This window comes from Lissotriton helveticus, chromosome 2_1 (assembly GCF_964261635.1).
Source record: "Lissotriton helveticus chromosome 2_1, aLisHel1.1, whole genome shotgun sequence".
Classification (NCBI taxonomy): Eukaryota; Metazoa; Chordata; class Amphibia; order Caudata; family Salamandridae; genus Lissotriton; species Lissotriton helveticus.
In genome coordinates this window covers 1,248,618,337-1,248,642,322 of record NC_136059.1, presented here as the reverse complement: position 1 = coordinate 1,248,642,322, position 23,986 = coordinate 1,248,618,337, and the positions used below count along the sequence as shown (strand labels likewise).

The 23,986-nt window shown below is 43.7% G+C and overlaps 1 protein-coding gene across 1 annotated transcript in view; it reads right to left on the bottom strand.

Annotated features, from left to right (window-relative positions):
* LOC144818604 (broad substrate specificity ATP-binding cassette transporter ABCG2-like) overlaps positions 1–23,986 on the bottom strand; it is a 413,780-nt gene that overhangs the window by 362,595 nt on the left and 27,199 nt on the right. Inside the window, exon 2 of the mRNA XM_078676198.1 lies at positions 13,375–13,598. Within this exon, the coding sequence (XP_078532324.1) occupies positions 13,375–13,580 (206 nt within the window). The 5' untranslated portion in view covers positions 13,581–13,598. The remainder of the gene's footprint in view (positions 1–13,374; positions 13,599–23,986) is intronic.

The following is a 23,986-nucleotide window of genomic DNA, read 5'->3' as shown; positions in this document are numbered from 1 at the left end:
AAGAATCTCCTTCAAACTCCTGACCCACGCACACAGGGCACTCCACAACACCGGCCCAGCCTACCTCAACAACCGACTCTCATTCTACGTCCACAACAGGCAACTCCGCTCCGCCGACCTCTCACTGGCCGCCGTCCCACGCATCCTCAGAACCACTTCCGGGGGCAGGTCCTTCTCCCACCACGCCACCAAGACTTGGAACACCCTCCCTCTCTTCCTACGACAAACTGAGGACCCACAGACTTTCAGGAGTCTACTCAAGACCTGGCTGTTCGACCACTAGCAGCGGCTCCCCCTCCCCCCCAGCGCCTTGAGACCCTCGCAGGTTAGTGCGCTTTACAAATCCTCTGATTGATTGATTGATTACCAACAGTGGGACACACCCCTCAGACCCGCTGATCGGCCAGGACAGACAGCTGCGCAGGAGGGAGAAAAAAAAAGACACCCGCTCTCCGGCTCGAAGACAGAGCAGAGACAGTGGCAGTCTCACCTTCCGAGCCAGGATGCAGCGGACTCCTCCACGACTCCAGACCGTGGCAGCAGCGGGGCGGGCCAGCAGGGCGCTGAACGCCGGAACAGAGGACGGCCGGCAGTCAGGTGGGATCACACATAGGCACCAGGACTCAACCACCCTCGTCGCCAGTTGTTGCAGTGCTGAGGGGTGAAACAGGCCTAGCACAGGGTCGCACGCCGCAATGTCGACACGCACACACCAGTTACTTGGTACTCCACAAGACCACAAGTTCTGTTCCTCGGGTCAGTATATTCTCTTGTCCCCTGCCCCTCCTAGACTAAACCAACTTCCTGCTTATGGGAGGGTCCGCACAGGGAGGACCCCTCAAACAATACCACTGGTGGAACAGTCCACCAACATAACAGAATTAACCCAGAATGCAATTGGCCTCTCAGAAATGTTTCCTCCCACTCAGAATGTTGTGTGGCATTTAGAGCTCCGAGTGAATTTTCCCGATTCATGCCCTTATATAGGTACAATTCACATTGCCCTTATATAGGCATTGAAATCAGGCCCTTATTTAGGCATAGCCCATGCTACCCAAATACAGGCATGGCTACTTCCACCCGTACAAACGTCACAACGATTTCTTGAAAAATCAGCTTAAGCAGTTAGGGAACTTCCCCTTGCTTGAATATTGATTTGTCCAAGAACTCATGTACTTTGCAAAGAACAACTATTCCCTAGGGGTTCTTTCCTGACGTTCATATGCCCAACTTTACGTCAAACTATGGCATTCCTAAGGTATAAATATACCTTCACTTGCTCTAGCAAGATACGGTGGTTCGGAGCAGTTCGTAGACCTACTTGTCCGACGCAGCTCGCTACAGCAAGTGCCGAAAGAAGCCGACTCTCCTGCTGACGCACTGATCAAGAGGCTGCCTTTCTTCTGCCGAGAATCCAGCTCCAGTAATTCCAAGCTCCCCTTGTGGGGTGTTGGAAAATCGAGCCCCGAGACAGAGATACCAGACCTCCTTCATTCTAACTAAGGTATGGAGCTGATTAGAACCTAGAGAAACCTTTGGTAGATTCTTGGCAAAAATAACTAAACCTATGCTACACAATACTTACTTTTTCCCTCATACTAGACTTAGGTTAGGTACATTGGGGTAGGCGTATTTTAGACGCACCAGTTGAGTATTTTAGTCAATGTTATTTATGTATGTATTTTTATATGGCTTAGAAACCATACAATGCTCTTACAGTATTATTTTATAATACTATTCTCGCTATATGCATTATACTTTGCAGTCTGCATAACGATTGTAGCAGTTCACTTCAATTGCATGAGAAAGAAGGCTGTTCAATAAACATTTCTATTGAAAACGCCGGTCTATGCAACTCGGTATAAACGAAGCATGCCCGAATGACTAAGTGAGATACTTATCTATTGTTTCCGCGACTCAGAGATATATTTCTTATTCTTGGGAAATAAAGTTGTCATGTTTATGCGGTTGTCAGAAACAAATCCCTTCTTGTGTATTCAAGAAAGTTTCTAGTGACCTCTGAGTTAGCTGGCACACACAAAATTAAGTTTAATATATTCGAAAGAGACCTAGTCGACCTCCGTCCTACGTCAAATCTATAGGATATATTATTCCAATGCGCAGAGCCTACTGAGAATATAGGAACTACACTAGAAGAACAGTCTGGTAGCTAATGAAAGAGAGGTCACTGCTCATCTCTGAAGCACGCTCCATGGGCATCCTCTCTACCCTCCTTTGGTGAGGTCACGGGGTAGATGACGTAGGTGGCCTCTCCATGATGTAGGAAAGGAAATGGAGAGTGTAGGTTCGAGGACCTAGCAATGCAACCTCCGTTTACACTCAGAATAGGAGAAGTTTCCTTGCAGAAAAGTCTGGTATTACAAAAGGTACTTTGGTATTAATGATGCAGCTGCTTTCCAATCATCACTGCAATACTCCCCTAAATAACTCAAAACAGAGTTAAAAGTGTCCGGGGTTACTGTTGAGCAAGCATCACAATTTGAGCGCACATGAGCAGGAACTAAATGAATCCCGACAATGATCACAATCAGCGTCGGATTGGGACAGTAAATAGGTCCGGGCACCAACATAAAAGAGGCCCCATTAGTGAATTAAGTATCTAAAAAAGCGGCTAATGTTTGCAAATTGGGGCAGCTTTGAACTTGTACAGTTACGCTGTATACCTGTTTTCCAACTTTGGAAGACTGAACAGATTTGAACTTGCTGCAGAGAATGTTTGTTTTAATAACATGGAAATCTACCGCACAGACCCTCAATATAAAAGAACAAGCATTGGTAAAGCCAATAGGTCTCCAAGAACTGTTGGCTTTGGCAATGTGTTTTTGCCATGTTGTACACCAGTGTGGCTGCTGTTCAGCATTGCAAATGGTTAGTGCCATGGAGTGTCCTAGAGTGCAGGGTGTACTGTAGAGTGTCATAGATTGGAGTAGGGGGGAGTAGAGTGTCACAGAGTTGAGTAGGGGGAGTAGTGTTCAGTGGCAGGGTGTCGTAGATTGCAGTGTCATAGAGTACAGTGTCATGGAGAGGCATGGTGAGGAGTGGCGTACAGTGGAAGAGGGTGGACTGGGTTGGAGTGGATTGAGGTAGTGGGGTGGATTGGGGTGGGGTGGGGTGGATTGGAAAACATTGGGGGGGACTGGATGGAGTGGCTTGTGTGGGGAGGATTGAAATGGGGTAATGTGGATTGGATTGGGGTGATGTGGATTGGATTGGGAGTCAAGTGGATTGGATTGGGGTGAAGTGAAGTGGTGTGCACTGGATTCGATTGGTTTGGGGTGGGTGGCTAGATTGGATTAGAGTAGGGTGGTTTGGAGTGGAGTGGGGTGGTTTGGAGTGGAGTGGGGTGGATTGGAGTGGGGTGGATTGGATTGGGGTGAGGTGGATTGGATTGAGGTGAAGTGGCGTGCAGTAAATTAGATTGGTTTTGGTAGGGTGGATAAATTGGATTAGAGTAGTGTGGTTTGGAGTGGAGTGGGATGGATTGGACTGGATGGAGTGGGGTGTATTGGATAGGAGTAGGGTGGAGTGGGTTGGATTGGATTGGGGTGGGATGGGCTGGAGTGGATTGGACAGGAGTAGGGTGGACTGGAGTGGGGTGGGATTGAGTGGGATGAATTGGATTGGCGTGGGGTGGGGTGTATTGGAGTAGATTGCATTGCAGTGAGGTGGATTGTATTGAGTGAGGTGGATTGTATTGAGTGGGGTGCATTGGATTAAATGGGGTGCATTGGATTAAGTGGGGTGGACTGGACTGAGGTGGATTGGAGTGGACTGAAGTGGGGTGGGTGGACTGGAATTGGGTAGATTGGATTTGGCTGGAATGGGGTGGATTGGATTGGGGTGGATTCGATTGGAGTGGGGTGAATTGGACTGGGTGTGAGGTGGAATGTGCTGAGGTTAGGTGGACTGGATTGGGGTGAAGTGGTGTGCAGTGGATTCGATTGGGTTGGGGTGGGTGGGTGGATAGATTGGATTAGAGTATGATGGTTTGGAGTGGGGTGGATTGGACTGGAGTGGGGTGGACTGGACTGGAGTAGAGTGGGGTACGTTTTACTGCAGTGGAGTGTTGTGGACTGCAAGGGGTGGGGTGGATTGGATTTGAGTGGGGTGGAGTGGGTTGGATTGGGGTGGGCTGTAGTGGATTGGACAGGAGTGGGGTGGAATTGAGTGAATTGGATTGGCATGGGGTGGGGTGGATTGGAGTCGTTTGCATTGCAGTGAGGTGGATTGGATTGAAAGAGGTGGATTGGATTGACTGGGGTGCATTGGATTAAGTGGGGTGGATTGGATTGGGCTGGATTGAGATGGATTGGGGTGGGGTGGAGTGCGGTGGACTGCAATTGGGTAGATTGGATTTGGCTGGATTGGGGTGGATTGGAGTAGATTGCATTGCAGTGAGGTGGACTGGATTGAATGAGGTGGATTGGATTGAGTGGGGTGCATTGGATTAAGTGGGGTGGATTGGATTGGGGTGGACTGAGGTGGATTGGGGTGGGGTGGAGTGGGGTGGGGTCGGCTGGAATTGGGTAGATTGGATTTGGCTGGATTGGGGTGGATTATATTGGGGTGGATTAGATTGGAGTGGGGTGAATTGGACTGGGTGTGAGGTGGATTGTGCTGGGGTGAGGTGGATTGGATTGGGGTGAGGTGAGGTGGATTGGATTAGGGTGAAGTGGATTGTATTGGAGTGGGGCGGATTGGAGTGGGGTAGACTGTTTGGGATTGGAGTGGGGCAGACTGGAGCGGAGCAGTCAGGAGTGGGTCAGACTGTTTTAGATTGGAGTGGGGAACATTGTTTTGGATTGGAGTGGGGCAAATTGTTTTGGACTGGAGTGGGGCAGATTTTTTGGATTGCGTGGGGTAGATTGGTGTGGGGCAGACTGGCTTGGGGCAGATTGGAGTGGGGTGTATTGGATTGGAGTGGATGGATTGGACTGGGATGAGGCGGTTTGTAGTGGGGTAGATTGATTAGGCTGGATTGATGTGGGGTGTATTGGATTGGAGGGAGGTGGATTGAGGTGGACTGTAGTAGGGTGAATTGGAATGGGTGGATTGGATCGGAGTGGGGCAGAATGGAGTGGAGCAAATTATTTTGGATTGGAGCGAGGCAGATTGGAGTGGGGCAGATTGGAGAGGGACAGGCTGTTTTGGACTGAAGGAGGGAATATTGGAATGGAATGGATTGGAATGGGCCAGATTGTTTTTGATTGGAGCGAGACAGATTGCTTTGGATTGGTTTGGGAAAGATTTGTATGGAATGGGTTGGAGTGGCCAGATTGTTTTGGATTGGAGTGGGCCGATTAAGATGGTTCAGACTGTGTTGGTTTGGAGTAGGGTGATTGGAGTGGGGCAGACTGGAGTGGGGAAGGTTGGAGTAGAGCAGACTGGAGTGGATTGGGGCAGTTTGGAGTGGGGAGGATTTGAGTGGGGCAGATTGGAGTGGGGGGGGGTGGTTTTCAATTGGAGTGGGGCAGATTGTTTTGGATTGAAGAAGGGCATACTGGAGTGGGATGGCCTGAAAGGATTGGAGTGTGGTGGATTGGAGTGGCAGTGAATTGGGGTGAGTGGTTTGGATTGGAGTGTTGTGGATTGCATAGGTCTGGGGTGGACTGGATTGAGTGGGGAGGATTAGTATGGGATGAGGTGGGGTCAATTGGCGTGGATTGGAGTGGGGCAGATTGGAGTGGGGTGGATTGGGGTGTACTTCACAATTGTGTTAAAGCATATAGAGAATAAATCTTCTCAATTTTGTTTGTCATGCTGGGCACATTTTTGCCAGTCACACAGCTTCTGTTTAGAGGGCACTTAAAGTTAACCAGAACAAAATAGTACCTCAACTACATCGGGAGCAGCGGACAGGCACTGATTAATTTGAATCAATCAGTGCTTGGTCTCTGATCCACAGAGAGGAACAGAAATTATGTTAGGCCTGGCTTGATGAATTACGAGTCTATAAGGAAGAGTGCCATGCAAGCCAACAGATGGTAAGCAATGGGCGGGTTCCAAGCCCTTTTTGTTAACAACAGTGTCCCACAAGCGAGAAGCATGAGCTCGTGCAGGCTCAACCCTAAAAACGGCCCACACTCTGACCTGTCTGAGTCCGTCAGGCACTGCTTGACTGCCCTATAGGCTAGTCCGACCCTGATCACAATGGAACAGGGCAAGAGACAAAAAAAACAAGCATTTGCAATGCAATAGGTCTCGCATTAGGAAAGTTTGAGCTATTGGTATTGTAAATGGCAAAGTTTTTATTTATGTTTCTTTTTTTTAAAATAGCTAAATTAATAGCTTCGTCATTTACAATGCCAATAGTTATAACTTTCGCAAATGTGATACCTATAGCATTTGTAATGCAATATGTTTTGTATTTACAAACCGCGAGAGGACAAAAAAATCCAGACCACCGCCTCCTCCCAGGCCTTCAAAAGTGACCTCAAAGTTCTCCTCCTCCAGAGACACCTCCAAAAGTAATTCACGTCCTCTTGCTATTTGTGAGGAAGACTTCCCACTACTGATAATTTCTACTTTCCATGACTATGGAAGTGCCTTCCCAGTGTATGCCTGTGATTGGAGGGTCTGCCTTTTTGCAGTATTTTCCATGTACTGGTGTTCGGTGCCCTTTTCTAACATGCACACACCACTCTGCCCTTGCAACACACGGCTGCTACCTCTCACATGTCTTTGCCTTTGATACTTGCACAAGTGCCACCTTGCCCATGTAACGCTTGTTCCTGAGCCTGAGTGTCTAGCACTTATTGCAGGACTATACCTCTAATTATACTCTGTTTTCTCTTATAACTGCACACTTGTCACTTTCATTTCCTCTTGTGCACTTTTGACTACCTCATGTATTTTGGTTGCTCACAAATTTTACTCAAGTATTTTGTTTGCTCACGATTGTCACTATTACCTTTACTACCTCATGTATTTTTGGTTGCTTATAGTTTTTACTACCTCATGTATTTTGTTTGCTCACAATTGTCACTATTACCTTTACTACCTCATGTATTTTTGGTTGCTTATAGTTTTTACTACCTCATGTATTTTGTTTGCTCACAATTGTCACTATTACCTTATGTAAGTAACGTATGTTTTTGCAACCTGTTCTTTTGTAATGTTTCTCATTATGTTTCATTTCTGTTCCTAATGTGAAGCGCTCTGACGCCTCCGGGTAAAGTCCGCGCTATATAAAAATGCATAAATCCATAAATAAATAAATACCGCCTTCGGGTAAAGTCCGCGCTATATAAAAATGCATAAATCCATAAATAAATAAATACCGCCTTCGGGTAAAGTCTGCGCTATATAGAAATGCATAATTAAATAAATAAATAAATACCGCAAAACATCCTCGTTACTCTGCCGGCCTGCGACCAGGAAGTCAGGCAGGCCGGCGCGACAACAGGAAACAGGAAGTAGGAGGGCGGGAGCCTACCCCGCCTCCCACGGAAGAGCCACGATTGGAGCCGTGTTTGGAGCACCGGAGCAGGCAGGAGCCTACCCTGCGCCCCGGTGCCGAAGGAGGGAAGAAGAGTCCTGCTGCCGGGCCCTGCAGCTGAGAGCCGCCGCACAAAGGAAGCCGGTGAGTGGGTTGCTAGGGGGGGGCAGCGCATGTGTGTGTGCGCGCGCGCATGCGGGGGGGGGGGTGGTGGTGTCTCTGTATGTGTGTGTGTGCGTGCGTGTGTGTGGGTGCGGGGGGGGGGTGCGCGCGTGTCTGTGTGTATGTGGGCCTTCCTGCCTGCGTGTGCATGTGTCCCGGGGTTGGGGTGGGAGGGGTGGGGGCTGCCTGTGTGTGAGCAAGTTACTCTGCGCATGCGCGGCGCTGACGCGCGCGCTCACGCGGTGAAAACTGCAAAGGGAAAGCGCATGTCAGATTGGTGTCCTCAAAACTACATACGGGCAGCATTAGGTCTAAAGCAGACACCTCAATGCTCACGCATTGAGCGTACGTCTGCTCGACCTAAAAAGAGTAGGGCAAAGATTTTGACAAAATTAGATGTTTGTTCTTGGAAACAAAACTACATAACTGTAATGATATGATTCGATGGGAGTTACTTTTGAGAGAGACAAGGGAACCCAAAGGTAATTTTACTAGGGACCTTGGGTGAGATAATTGTTACTAAAGACAGTGGCCCCTAGACAATCTGAGTAGAAAACGGTTGATAAACATATGCTAATTAGACAATGTGTTCTTTGTCCCGCCGGACAACATTATTTAAGAGATAAGTTTTGTGAACATGAATGGTGACAATAACAGGTAGGACGCACCTGCGACCCACACATACACAAACAGGGTAAGGGGAGGGGGTTCAGGCAGGGGGAAGGTGTCTGTACTTAGGTATGTATTGCTTAGAGAAAAGAGAGGGGCCCCTTAAAAACCCAACGGGAATAGGGCACTTATACAGTAGAGTAGAGAAAGAAAAATCCCTTTGGGTAAAATTCAGTTAAAGTCAATCAACACATCTTCACACATCAACTGGTTGCATCCTTTCAACTATCTCACCTTCCACACCTGAAGATTGAACCATATGTACCTGGTAAGCCACTATAAAGATTGAAAATTCACATTCGTTTATTATTTTCATAAAACACAATTTTATCAGAATGAATAGCCTAACAATTAATGAATTAAAAATTCTCACAATATAAAAAATACAGTACATTAAAAGACATTTTTTGGCATCCTAACCAAAAGATATATGGAGAGTAAAGAAGCCAGACAAGTATAATTTATCTTGACAATTAACATATCCACCTTCAACTACATCAAAAGCATGGAAGTATACAATTCAAAATTTGCTAATTTTAACCAATGCCAGATGAGTGGATTATGTTTATAGTTTGGCGTTGACATGTTTCGATGGGTCTTATATATCCATCTTTTTCAAGAGCAGGTTATGCACTCTCTGCACTTGATACATGCAAGTTCATACAGTCACCTTAAGCAGTATGACAGACTTCCTAGTCTTTTAGATATGTATTTATGCCTCGGGGTGCCCACGGTTGATAACGGTGTCCCTGAATAAAAACTTAAAAATGGATGTATCAAAGGCCTAGGTTAGGAGAGTCTATCTCACATTCCAAGCCACAAAAAATGTTGTTTTATACTGGGGCTTTAATACATCTCCCCCTTAGACATGGGGACATGGCCACCGAAGTCACGGGTTTTCTTGTTAACCACAGGTTTCTTGTAATTGCTGCGATGGTCTTATGCGGAATGCCGGTCGATTACAGCCCTCAGGCGATACATCTGAGCAGCCCGTCACCTCGGAATATTGACCCTAATTATTAAAGACCAGGTTATGCACTCTCTGCACTTGTTAAATGTAAGTTCATACAGTCACCTTAAGCAGTATGACAGACTTCCTTGTCTTTTAGATATGTATTTATTATACAAAGACAAAGGTCCCAAGAAGACCGTGTGCTTCACACCAGCAGTTTTGGCTCACCCCGACCAACGCCCGCGCAGCAGCGGCGCTGCCGTATCGGAAGTAATTGGCTTCCTTTTTTTCCCCCCTCCTCGGAGAGTCAACTTTGGTTTGAGTCTGCACACGTGGACTCTACAAGTCTTCCCCTGGTTGGACAAACATATTACTGTTTGCACGCAGGCATATTCACTGTCCTGAAGATGATCCCATGTATTTAAGCCCAGGGATCGAAACGTCGACACTAAGTGTACCGTCGGTCACTGAATAATATGGAAAAAGTGTACAATGTTACCTGTATGAGAATAAAGTCTGTGTTAATGCAGACCTAAGTACAGACACCTTCCCCCTGCCTGAACCCCCTCCCCTTACCCGGTTTGTGTATGTGTGGGTCGCAGGTGCGCCGTACCTGTTATTGTCACCATTCATGTTCACAAAACTTATCTCTTAAATAAATGTTGTCCGGCTGGACAAAGAACATATTGTCTAATTAGCATATGTTTATCAACCGTTTTCTACTCAAATTGTCTAGGGGCCACTGTCTTTAGTAACAATGATTCGATGGGAGCGCAGAAAGAGAAGAAGGACTACTACAGTCATGTTTATTGGAAGGCATACAAAGGAGAGACATTGAAATAATTATTTGTTGGAGTGTGATCACACAGTATTTGCCAGCAACTGATTACACTAACATCTGGAATATTAATGTTATTGGCCTAATCAGCCATCCTCATTCAGAAGCCGTCAGGCTGACTGATTTATTCAGGGCGAACATCTGGCTTCTAAGACAGAAAAATCACACAAAAGGAGGCCTGAACATCCACTAGTTCCAGGACAAGCAGTAAGTCAGTCGCAACAACAGGCAAGTTGTGAAGGATGAAACGGCATCATCCCCAAGACCATTTTAGAACCCAAGTACAAATAATGCGTTGTGTAGCGTATTTTCCAAGCACAGAGCCTCACATATCGTAGGATACGTGGACAATTTCAAAGGGAAGCTCTTGAAAAAATGTAATATTATATGGCAAAGCATTGTATCACAGAGAGCTTACGCACTGCAACTGCAAACACATTGATTGCATGCTCCATTGAATGTGGTGTGCAGCAGAAACCTTGGAGGTGGAGCAGGCAAATAGTTTTGAAATGAAATGTTGCACTGTACCCCACCACAATAACCATCATCAAATACCCTATCCGATGAGAAGCAACACCGGTGTTGAGAAGAGTGGAGATATATTGTTTTTGGTAGTGCATTTTACCTGTTGGACTTTCATAGGAGTTTCTGTCTAAGGTAATAAAAGGCCATCAGAAGTACCCAGACTAACATTTTCTCTGTATGTTCCTCTCCTCTATACTCAGGGGTTCCTGTTCTCTATTTATCCTCATTCTGACCCTGCCTCTTCAAATCTCAACTTTAGAAGATGACAATACTCTGCCACTGTTACTACTGTGCCGCCACCGCCACTAGAATGATAGCCCTGGGCGGAGCTGGCGTAGTGCCTCTATGTGTAGCTCCAAGGAGTTTGGAAAAATCTCTGTGGGGCTATATGTAGCTCCACTCAGCTCCCACACCGCTCCCAAATGCTTTAGAAAGGTATAAACAAAGCACTTACCTGTTTTTCTGCCGCCTCCCGTGCCATGCTGCTTTCCTTCCTGCTCTTCTTGCGTCCTAGAAGTCCTTCTTAAAAAAAAAGCACAATGTTGTGAAGCTTGCGCTTGCGCACTCGCAAGACGTACAACGTAGTGTTTCTTTTAAGAAGGATGTCGAGGATGTGAGAAGAGCAGGAAGGAGAGCGGCGAGGCACGGGAGGCTGCAGACATGCAGGTAAGTGCCTTATTTATACCTTTTTAAAGAATTTGGGAGGGGGGAGGGAGCGGCTAACCTCTGTGTTCGCCACGGAGTAGGCATATCCGCAAACTCCACTGGTGGAGCGGAGTTACCCCCCCAGGGTTAGAAATGATACTGAGCTATGGATAATACTCAACCACTGATACCCCTGAACCACTGATGGCAATGATAAAGTGACACTACTGAGCCACTCAATAAACCAAGCCAATATTAATCTAATATTATTCACCAGGGTACCGATCCAATGATGATCAGATCAGCTAAAGAGGCTGTTACATTGGTCCCGAGTTGCTGATGAAACTGACCTTAAGTGAATATTGACTGCGTCAAGTTACTGAAAACACCGGCCCATTAATCACTGACTGATGACGATACTGAGACTCCAATATTGACCAATAATTATACTGAGTTACTGATGAGGGAAAGCCAATGATGATACTGAGCCATAACGCTCAAGAATGGATCATACTGAGAATTGATAGTAGTGATTTACTAATGATAGGAAGTCATTAAAAACATCTCTTGCTGCCCCTTTTGTAAAACTATCAATTCCCACGTAGGCCTCGTATTAACACACTACTCAGGGCTTTAAGTGGGATGAAAAAACTGGGGGGTCTCTCAAAAGAGCGTGGCTAATGTAATACGGGGCGTGGCTTACAAACTTAAGTAAAAATCTTCGCCGAGCATAATGTGCCACCCGACTTGTATTTTGCTGTTTCTGTCAATGCATCCAGCTATATGATACAAAAAGTACAATCATACCTACAACAAGTCAGGACTATAGGCTTTGTCAATGGTTGTTAGTTGCATAAGATAAATAAGCAGCAACTATGGCTTGTTTATAATATTGAAAAACCTTCGACTTAAAGCCCTGGTGACACTAAAACGATGTTGCTTCACCTGAGTTTCAAAAAGAGACGGGAAATCCAGAGAGAAAATGACTCTCTTTCAAGGATTTCCCTTCCCCTATAATGCTCACCTGGCATGACGTCATGCCGTAACTTCTCCACTAGTGAGAAGTGAGCAGTCTGAGCATGCGCACATGATCTGACTGCTGATGTCACTGCAGTCCGGGAAAAAACGGACTGCCTGTGCCAGGGCACAAAACAGAGCCCGATAGAGACCAGTTTCGAGGCCCCCTTTAAAAACCTGCTGGTGCTCAGCACCGGTGAGACCCGGCCCACTTAAAGCCCTGACTCTACTCTTTATTCTCCCCAGCTGTAATACAAATTGGTGCAAAATTACAACTTCCGAAATAATATACAACGTCTTTATAAGGCGTAACAAGGATGATCACAGTGCACATCCTTGTTTCCATTGTCTGTCAGAGAGGATAACAAGCACCAGAACCATTGGACATATATTTTCCAGCTGTGCAATCAGGACCTTCCATCGGTCATAATATCTTAATAGGCACATGCAGGATTTATCACTACATAGAAATATTCCTCACGGATACTCTCAGTGTTTAATTTGTAACAGAATGAGTGAACTTAAATTAAATTAAATGAATGAAATGAAGATTTGTATAGCGCTGCTAATACCTGAAGGTGTCTAGGCGCTGAACCAGAAGGAACTCGGACCTTGAAAAGGAGTGAAGTTAGAGTGCCGGTACCCAAAACTGCTCTGAAACCTGCAGAAGGTGCAATTAAATGTCCGCCCGCCGAATACCAAGGTTGCATAGTCCCGAATCAATCTCACACCTCATTAATCCCCTTCCAGACAACAATCCTAGCAAGTGTGACCCTCATTATCTGCCCCTGAATATTCTTTGTACCTGTTAAGATCCTCGAATTCTTCAACCCAAAAAACAAATCTTTGTATTCAAAGATAACTTTAAATATTACTTATCCTACAAGTGAAGCGAGCATGTTCTTGGCATTCATTCACCGATGCACAAAAGAAAATGAGACAGAAAATATGTAAGTTGTTAAGAAGTTTTAGCAAAGTTGATCACGTAACAACGCAAATAGCCAGACTAACCATCATCAGAAAACATTTTCTACACTCAACTCTCTCGCTTTCCCTTCAGGGCTCCCCATTCCTAGAGTAATCGATGAAGAAGCATTAGATACGTACTTGATATCAGTCAGTATAGTTTTGTCAACAACTGTTGGGCAACAAATGAGGCCACTTTTCAGCTTCACTGTGTAGAAGATGTTGTGGAAGGAGAGGGTGCTTCCTTTGACATTTTTCTGATGCCCATTAATTGACACCTTCACATGAAAGCCATTGGTACTTGGTTCCGACATGGGTATTACGGTGTGGTCCGGCACCTCCGACATGATGGATGGTAGGTACTCCTAGTGACACAAAAAAAGGTTGAGGTAAGACCTTTGGTAACATGAGTTGGTAGAATACAGTATTATTACAACCATGACAAAGGTAATTCTAGGTATGGCCATGCATGGTGTAAACTGCGTATTCAATCCATCTCACTATCTACTGATATCAATACATGTTTTTGCTGGGATATTCAAGTATTTTATGTCCAACTCCAAAATGCTGTCACGATTCGCTCCCTGTGTTCTCGTGTCCACCACCAGGGGGCTGAACTGTGGGACTCTCCAGTGTTCTAATATTCTTCCTGACACTACCCTGCATGCATATCTTGACTTCCAGCCATTTGGACACTATTTGGGAATTGACAGCCATTCCCAATCCATGCCGGTTTTGTGAAAGCCAGCCTGCTTAGACTTAAAGCCAGCCTACTCATGCCTGAAACTCCATTACCCAGAATTCCCTGCTCACTGCTTTGTCTCCACCCCTGCAGGCCAAGGATGGGTGGAGGAATTCAGCTCACCTGTGGCTGGCTGCTGCTAGCCTGCTCACACCAGCTGCATGTGATTACTGTGAGCTCTTTTAAGCCCCATCTCCGTTCAGGCAAAGGTTGGTCATTGTAGCTGTTTACCGGTGAGACCAATCCTTGTTTCCAGAGTTCCCTGAGCTTTTGCTATTCTTGTTTCCAGTGTTTCCTGAGCTTTAATTATGCCTTGTTCCTGACCTGCTGCTGTTTTCCCTGTTCCTGAATGAGCACTGCCTGCAGTGCTACCCTGACCCCCTAGCCTTAGTATTCCTTGTTCCTGAACTGCAGCAGTTTCCCTTCTCCTGAATTAGGTCTTCTTGCAGTGCTACCTTGTTTCCCGAGGTCCTGAGCTATAGCTATTCCCTGTACCTGAATTAGCACTACCTGCAGTGCTACCTTGTTTCCTGAGTTCCTGAGCTATAGTTATTCTTTGTTCCTGGGCTTAGCTATTTCTTGTTCCTGATTTGCACTGCTTGCAGTGCTCTCTTGACTCCTTGTCTCCTGAGCTCTAGTAATTTCCCTGTTCCTGAACTAGCACTGCCTGCAGTGCTACCTTGACTCCTGAAGCTTTGGTAGTTCCCTGTTCCTGAACCAGCACTGTCTGCAGTGCTGCCTTGACTCCTGAGCCTTAGCTCACTTCTTGTTCCTGCCCCTGCACTGCCTTCTATGCTACTTTGTTTTCTTGATTCCTTAACCTGCACTATTCTAGTATACCCTTGATGCCTCCCCTTCTGTATATCCGTTTCCAGTCCCCGCCTTGCTTCCCATTTCCTTGGTTCCAGTTCTAGTTTGCTGCCTTTTTATTCTGCTGTCTTACTTCTGTTACCTTGTATGTTTGTTACCTGCTTTCAGCCAAGTGTACCCTGTCATTTCCTTCCTTTCCTGTTAAGCACTCCTCCTTGCTAGCTCCATGTCTATTGTGCTTGTGTTTAGTTCTACCCCTTTGCTGTTACTGCCTTGCGCGTTCCTGTTTGATTGCCAGGATCCGTGGTCTCAGCTGACTACCTAGGTGGTGTTTCTTGTTCACTGTGAGTTTTGTCTTGAGTTACTTTTATAACATCACTATAGGTATAAGCTCCGCAGACCCTGCCTTTGCATGCATATCCTACATGTGGGTATTTGCAGTCAGTATCTGTAACAGCAATTGCGGGTAAGAAACTTACTGAGCTTCAGTCTTACCATGTGGAGCTTCTGAGTGCTTTACCCCACACCCCCTTTATTGTTAATGTTGTTTCATATATATGTCTTGCACATTCATCCTGGGTGTAGTTATTCTGAATGCTAAATTGCTTTGTGAGTGCCCTACCTTTCTAAGTCTTACCCATCTTATTCACTTGTACAGGCTTACCCTCTGGATCCCTTTTTCTCCTCTGACCCCTGTATGATCCTGGGCTAACTGTACTCCTCTTCCTGTGTAAGTTTTCTACCCAGTTCCCAGTCCTTGCCCAAGACCCTGACTGTGTTCCCCACATAGTCCCGGACAGTCCCTGACAGATGCCTGACAGATGCCTGCCCACAGTACTGCTTACTTAATGGATTTCAATCTCCCAGGGAATGCTTCCACTAAACCATGAACGTAACCTTTGTGTAGGCACCTGACTACTTTGATGCCTCCTCTTGCATAAAATCTCTAACTCATACCACGGGCAACAGTTAGGGCCTCTCTAGCTCTTCTCTTCCAACACTCACTTGCATTACGCTGTTCTGCCTAGACTGGAGGGATCAATGCAGCAACGCAACACAACTCAACTCAAGGATCTCCACATTGAACACCAAAAGCCACCACAGGTTTGCACAGACACTCAGGTCTTGGGTTAATGTGCCAACTTTCTAATTACAGATCCATATACAGGTAGCCCCTCGTACATCGCAATCCACCTGCGTGGACGAAAAGCCAAAGGGCAGGACATATTTTCTGGCCCCAGTAGAAAAGGCTGAAGAATGCCACACCTGTGGTACTGGAGAAGAGTGGCCTAACATTCCAAACATAGGTGTGTGGTGTGTTGGACTTTGTCTCTACCGTCCCTCTTAGATAATCATCAGAGTGCATACATTCTGACTTTTAGCAAACCATGAACTGAGAATGTAATTGTTAACCAATGACAACAGACACTTAATCGATCTGTTCAACACTTCTTTAATGCCTTAACCTCGGCGGACATTCCGCCGCGGTGCGGGCATTCCATTGAGTGGGCGGGGCTGCGTCGGCAAACGGACATGAGCCGCACTACGGAGGTAGTGCTTGCGACGGCCGTTGACCCACAGAAGCAGCGCAGGGGTTAGTCAGAAAGTTAAATGATGTCAATTCCAACGGCAATGTGTTTCGTAAAGGAGAGTGATCCAGTTGGGGTCTTAGGAGGCTGGGATCAATGCAAAGTAGATCCTGAAGAAGTACCTCCAAGATCATCAATCAAACCTTTACTCTATTGTAGAAACATGACTGTTGTGTGTAGTGTGTATTTATTTTGGGTATATGATCAATAAAAACCATTACACAATTGTACATTCCTTGACTTTTATAATAGATCAATCTAGACCTAAATACTTATCAAATCATTAAACGGTCCTATATACTTTAATTTTAAAAGTTTGTATTTATGCAGTTCTTTTGAGACCATGGTTCAAATAACTGTTGTTTGAAGTTCTCAACTAGGAGAGTTGCCGTTTTCCTTTGTTCTTAATATAGTCCCCTTGTTTAAAGTGCAAGCGCTAAGTGTGAATTTTCCATTGCCTATTGTTGTACCAATTTGGTTTAAACTTGTTTACTTTCAATGATAAAATCATATGATTCAATGTTAAAATATGACTAAATGTGAATGACAAGTAGGAGTCATGCTTTAAAATAAGAAGTGTCATTATACTGAGATACATTTCAGTTAATTTATCTGCCTTCTTGATGTCCCAGGGTTTATCATACAATGGCTTTGTTCTGTTTTTAGGTGCCCATTCCGATACTTGGTTTTGCTTAATTTATCTTATACTGATCAGTTCTATTGCCCGAGAAATAGTTTAGCTTCCTTTGTGCGTTACATAGACACCGGGTTAAAGTGCTAATGCTCTCTGCAAATTAATTGTTTTACTTTATTTATGAAGTGATCCAATGGTTTTGCTATGGTTTCTTCAAGCTTCCACAATTTAGCCTGTTTTCACTTAGTAAATTATTTAATGCTGTACACTGAACTGTATCACACCACAAAATGTTATACAAGAATACTTCTTGGGAAATGAACAAGGAGTCCTCTTTCTTAGTTCATTCATTTTTTTAAAAGACCATTAAAAAACACATACAAACGTTATACAGGGGATGTTTTACAAACATTTGACAAGAATTACGTTAAAAAACACACTGGTTTAGGACAAAACATGTATGAGCAAAAAACATTCATTCATATAGTTTGTTATATATTCGGTTTAGTCGAGCTCCTCAATCTGGGGTCTGGTTCTCTGCGTTATCTTGTCCCTCTAAGGAATCTGAAACTCCCTGGGAGAAAACCAGACAGGAATCCGCTGCCTCTCAGCCCTGAAGACGACCTTCCTTAAAATATACCTGAGGCCCACCCTGAAGGTCGAAACGCGTCGGGGCACACACAAATGGGGCCAGGAGCATCCAATGAAAGCAACATCTGCGCACAATACAGCGTGTCACGGATGACAGAATCCCCCAAAAATTCATCAGCACATCATTTTAAGCTCTGACCACTACTGTAATAGGGCCAAGTTGTACTGTTGAAGACTACATGAATGTGGGCTATAATGACAAATGCCCCTTAAATTTGACAACGTAGGACACTGGATACACAATTGTGTATCCCCCTCTTTCCTGTATATTCTTTGTTTAATTCTTTCTTAAATATATAACAAAGTATGTCAATGAATGATTTTTTGCTCATAATGTTTTGTCCTAAACCAGTGTGTTTTTTAACGTAATTCTTGTCAAATGTATGTAAAACATCCCCTGTATAACGTTTGTGTTTATAATTCTCCTTTCAAAAAATGAATTAACTTAGAAAGGGGACTCCTTGTTCATTTCCCGAGAAGTATTCTTGATTAACATATTGTGGTGTGATACAGTTAAGTGTACAGCATTGAATAATTTGCCAAGTGAATACAGGATAAATTATGGTAGCTTGAAGAAACAACAGTCCTGTTTCTTCAATAGAATAAAGGTTTGGTTGATGGTCTTGGGGGTACCTCTTCATGATATAACTTCTTACGGCACTGGCACATGGGGACAAGCGAGTGGGGCATTTTTGACAGGCAAACTAGACAAACATAAATCTTCTGGATATGGACACATGTCACCCACCACTCAGGACACAAATTCTCACATATACATACATACAGCTCTACTGGCTCCATCATACTTAAGGTACAGGATGAGAGGCCATAATGTTAAACACCCTAGTGTGATTATTTGAGCCAGCCCCTCAGCCTATTAGAACCCCATTGTATCCTACCACTAGGCAAATCCACCAGGTGAGAAAAGAGAACAGCCATGTGGGTCAGACATGGCTGGTTTGTGCGTTATAGTGGGGGAAACACCCCCTCCTGTGTGTAAAACTCCAATTAAGGCCCTTGATCTTAATTTGTAGTATTGTGAAAACAACGGGGTTAACCCTGTGTCCCTCAGAACCTGGGTACTTAATAGTTCAAACAAAATTGGTTCTGTCGGGTACGGACAACAATTTCTTTGTCACAGAACTCTGAGTTTACCTTAAATTTAAACCTAAAAACACACAACAACAGCTCAACCCCCTCTGAAAACAAAGAGCAATTTCTCACACTTAATGAAAGAAGAAAAGCCTTTTTCGTGACTATATATCCTTTTTATATATTTTTGTATAAGTCACATTTGTACAAAAAATCCTTTCTATGTGACGACTGTCAATATCTACAATATCTACAATTGAACCAGAGTGTACGCGCCATTGAGCCCGGAGCCTGTGTGTATGAACGGACGCCGCATCACGCAGAGCGAAGTGATTTAGACACTTAGGACAAGAGGACGATAAAATCATCGTGCCTTCAGTTGATACATATGCTACTTGACGCTAGGACTGTCGTGTTCATATTCGTCTTGAGAAAGACCCGCCGCGACCAACAAATTGGCGCTTTACAGGGTCGAAACGTCGACATTTTCCTACAGGCCCCATAACTCTAGAACTCCATTGAATGAAAAGAAATTAAAAGAGTTCAGGAATTTTTACACTAAAGGGAGGCCATTGCAAATTAAAGAATATTGTAAATGTGTATATTGGTGTTTGAATGTATTAATTCTGTATATATTCACATGTGATCACTATTCACTGTTTTCACTGTATTGCACTATATTGTAGATATTGACAGTCGTCACATAGAAAGGATTTTTTGTACAAATGTGACTTATACAAAAATATATAAAAAGGATATATAGTCACGAAAAAGGCTTTTCTTCTTTCATTAAGTGTGAGAAATTGCTTTTTGTTTTCAGAGGGGGTTGAGCTGTTGTGTGTGTTTAGGTTTAAATTTAAGGTAAACTCAGAGTTCTGTGACAAAGAAATTGTTGTCCGTACCCGACAGAACCAATTTTGTTTGAACTCTTAATTTGTAGTAGGCCGCGTTACAAAATAGAATGGTGAAATCCCCTTAACTATGCCGTTTGCCAAAACTTTTATTAGAAAATTCATATTTTGTACTAAAATCCACACTATAGTCTGAGGGCTTTTTGCCGCTGTATGGTATGTTAACTTCTTTTTATTTTGTGCTGCATGTTGCCTGCACCTGCCCCAGTTCGTAAGTTGCTGTTAGCGATCTGTCGCATGGCTCTGTGGATGAGTGGCACTTAGTTCTGTTTAGCATGTTGTAATATTAGGAGGCGATAGCTAAGAAAAAATATTTTTTTAAGAAGAAACCTTTCACCGTTTACCCCAAGGTTAGGCAGTCCCCGATGAGTGTTCGAGAGGACCTCCACGCCCACTGTCCCTGCACATGCCCGGATTCCTACTTTCTTTGCCTGTGAGGCTTATGTTAGGTGGCCAAGGTTGTTTGGCCCTCAACATGCAGAGGGAAATTTGGAGCCTATTGCCTGAAGGCAGTTTTTAGACAAACGCACTAGAAGAGAACTGCATTTCACTTAGGCCATGGCATGCCAATGACACATATGATCACTTCCTGGTTCCATGTAGGAACCATAAAAGACACTCTAGTTAACCAGCCCCAGTGATCACTGCTAGTAAATCCATGTGTTTGCATGTCGTTTCTCCATTCACTTTTCCATGAAGCAGGCAGGGACCCCAACCTACCAGAGGTACCACCCCTTCAGGGGGGCCCTATTTAGCAGAAGGCCAAACAATATATGTACGATATACGAGGCTCGGGGCTCTTCACCCCATTCTGCGGGGTGGGGGGCTGACATTTTATTTTATGACACTGGACATTCTTGTTTACATTGGTCACCTGAGCATTTCCTTTGGGGTGGAATCTGTTCTTCTTTGAAACGTTACAAACACTATGATGCTTGCTGCCACTCTGCATGAACAGGAACTACCTCTCCTGTTTCCACCAGTAAGCGATATAAGAATTTTTAGTCAGTGTTAGCTTGATGTTTGGCATGACTTTCTTTCGTTTGATTATTTCAATATTAGTAGCTGGGAGGCCTAACCTAGAACTTACTTTCTGCTGTGTGAATTAACACTTTAAGTTCCTGTATTTTAATCGTATCTACACATACCTCAAGGTGAATAAAACCTTTCTATTTTCTGTGATAATCCATAACAAAATGCTGCAGTACCATGGATGGAGTTCCAGAGTGGGCACCGCTTGCCTATTATAAATGTATCATAAAACGTAGTCCATATTTTGAGGTACCAAACGATATTAGCCAAGTCTGAGTTTGCAATTAAAAATTCTGAAAATGTTATGGGGATTTTGCGCGATTTCCTGGTAAAAAGGTCTCACCTTTCATTAAGTAACCAGTTACTACTTTTCTCCTACTACTATTCTTTCTGCATTTAAATTGTAAAAAAACACATCAGTTGTTTTGCATAATACTTAGTCCACTGCTACATCAGTGTCAGCTGTTAGAAACCCTTTAAAAAAAAATCAAAATATCAAGACACTCCCGCTTTGGCCCTGGCATAGGTACCTTGGCATGCCACAGGACACAACCACACCTCCACTTCCTTGAAAGACTAGCTACTTGTGGGTGTGGTGTTCTCACACTTGCTTTGTGGTTTTATGAAAATGTTTTCTCATCTTTAACTGTCACTCGAGGTTCATTTCTCACTACTAGATAATATGTATGCAACCGCAAGTTTTTTTCTATTTCTATTGTGGTTTGCTTTCCATTTTTAATCTCTTTAACACAATCTCTCTGTGTCTCAGGCAAAACAATGGCTCATTCAGTAGAGAATTAAATAGTTAGATTAACAATAAAAATTACAAGCAGGATCAACATGAGGCAGATTAACAATAAGAATTACAAGCAGGAACAACATGAGGCCCTAAAGACTGGAAATGAAATCAGAGATAAACAACCAAAAGATATAAAAAAATAAAACAATAGGAAAATTAATTTGAATTAATTGTATTCATGATCGTGACACATACATTGAAACAAAAACAAAATAGCTGGTGCTACGAAAAGCATGATGGTGTAAACCGGCGCGGTGGTCAAGTGAAGCAAGGTGAAACAATAGTGTGAAAGAACACACAAATGGCTATCCATTGGAGATGAGCTATATAGCATACAACAGTCAAAATATAACATCAACATATGAAATGTTAGTTACTCTGTTCTGCTTTGAACAGAGAAAAGAACAGTCTTGCATTTTCTCAGCAGCATTGTAAATAATATATTCTTCTAATGGCCAACACAATCTCAGGAGGAAGGACTAGTGAGTTAGCCCTGCTAAAAGCTATTAGAGCGTTGATGTTTTGAGCATTAAGTCAATAATGTGACAGGCTCTTCATCAGGACAAAAAGAATGAGTTATGGATTTGTGTTGTGGATCTGGCATTGAAGACGAATGAAGAGGACATTAAGAGTCTTCAGAAGACTCACTTCTCACTTTGGGCAATATTTGGAATGATTTCTGCCAGTCAAATCTTACAGCATGGTCCTTCAACCAGCCCACGACCCTGAAGCCGTCAAAACCTATCCACCCCCTGTGCAAAGTGAGATCTTTCTGATTATTCTGAATCCTGTCCTTTTTCTTTGTTGATGGCAAATTCTCACTGATTCCGTAGATGGCCACCTGTAACTCATTATTCTGTTCCTTATAATGATTGCGTCCAAATAAGGATTTGAGGGATGAAACATAATCTTACATCCACAAATCATAACAAAATCATTGTATTTAAGGACTTTATTGTTTGTACTGTTGTTCTGTATACTGTTTTTTTTAATGAACCACAGTTATTGTGTTCGTCAGCATATCAGAATTGACATCATTTGATCACCGCCCAATTGACACTCATAATTTTTAAGGAATTTTTGCAGATCAGATTTAGTATGTAATGAAATTCATTGTGCTCCAATAACCAATCACTCGGCATCTCTAGTCACAGGCTGCTTTGTACAACCCACGACTATATACATCGCGGGACGCGAGCTGGAGTTTCACTCGGTATCGTGATGGTGACCTGAGAGCATACATTATTCTGCGTTGGAATTAAATAAGGAACAACGGCAGAAAGAAGGTGTAGAGAGTGTTGATCCTGATCTTTTCCTACGGAGGTATTATCGAGCGGTGTGATTGGGAGGATAAATAAGAGCCTAGTATCGAGACTGCGGATAATTACATTAGATGACGGTAGATTCTTGTTTGCCCTAAAAGTCCTGATGATGCCTGAAATCATGAGAGGCTGAAACGCGTCGACATGTTCTGTTGGAAGGCACCATTGCAAAATAAATTGTTTGAGAATATGAGAAAATGAACTGTAAGGAGTACTAAAATAATAAGAGGTCAAAAGGAGGATACCTTGGATACTCTTGCGTTGTTCTGGTGACCTGTACACAAGGAATGTTCCTGTATAATTGAGTAGATAAACATCCTTTTTGATATTAGTGTGGGCAAAGCACCCTGAAAACGGTTCAAGGGAATTTATGTTTGTTTGTACATGTATAAGTTTGTTTGTATATTGTGTATATATATGTATGAGTTGTGTATATATATATATGTATGAATTGTGTATATATATGTGTAACAAGTAACTAATTAAAAAAAAAATGGTTTAATAAAAGGAAATATATAAACCAATAAGTTGATATCATTCGTTTGAATTGCCTTTCAATTGGAGAAATTTAAAAGAAATTCACAATTTACCTCAAAAAGAATAACTGTATTGAAGAATAGATCATTTACGGTATCTGTTCCTGAAAAAATATATGTGTATTTGTTCTGTAGGCTTCATATTCTTTACTTACTGCTTTGTACATTTAAAGCAAACCCTTTTTACTGATATGAATGGTAAAGATTTTTCTTTGAATCCCTGTTGTACATGAGTCCATTGGCCGCCATGATATGATGGCCCCATAAGCACCAATTTCTGATGAAAGTTCTCAACCATGGCAGCAGGAGAATTTTCATCAGAAACGATCCACCATCGCTCTAAATTGGGCAGCGGTCTGCTGCTGGGGGGGAGGAATGACTCCGCCACACTGGCATACTTCCTCCTGGGATCTCTAGGTTTTTCCAATATAGCCTTAGAGGCTGACATAGCGGACTCTACCGGCCATTAAAGGCCCGCTCCAGCGTTAAAGGACAGAGCCGAAGGCGAGGGCCTTTGGCAAGGGAGCACCACTTTAATGGTCGTTTGAGCCCGTTACGGAGGGCTGTAAGGCTACTAGAACTTTCCGCCCCTAGAGGGCAGAATGTTTTAATTTGTTGTACAAAGGCCTCACAGA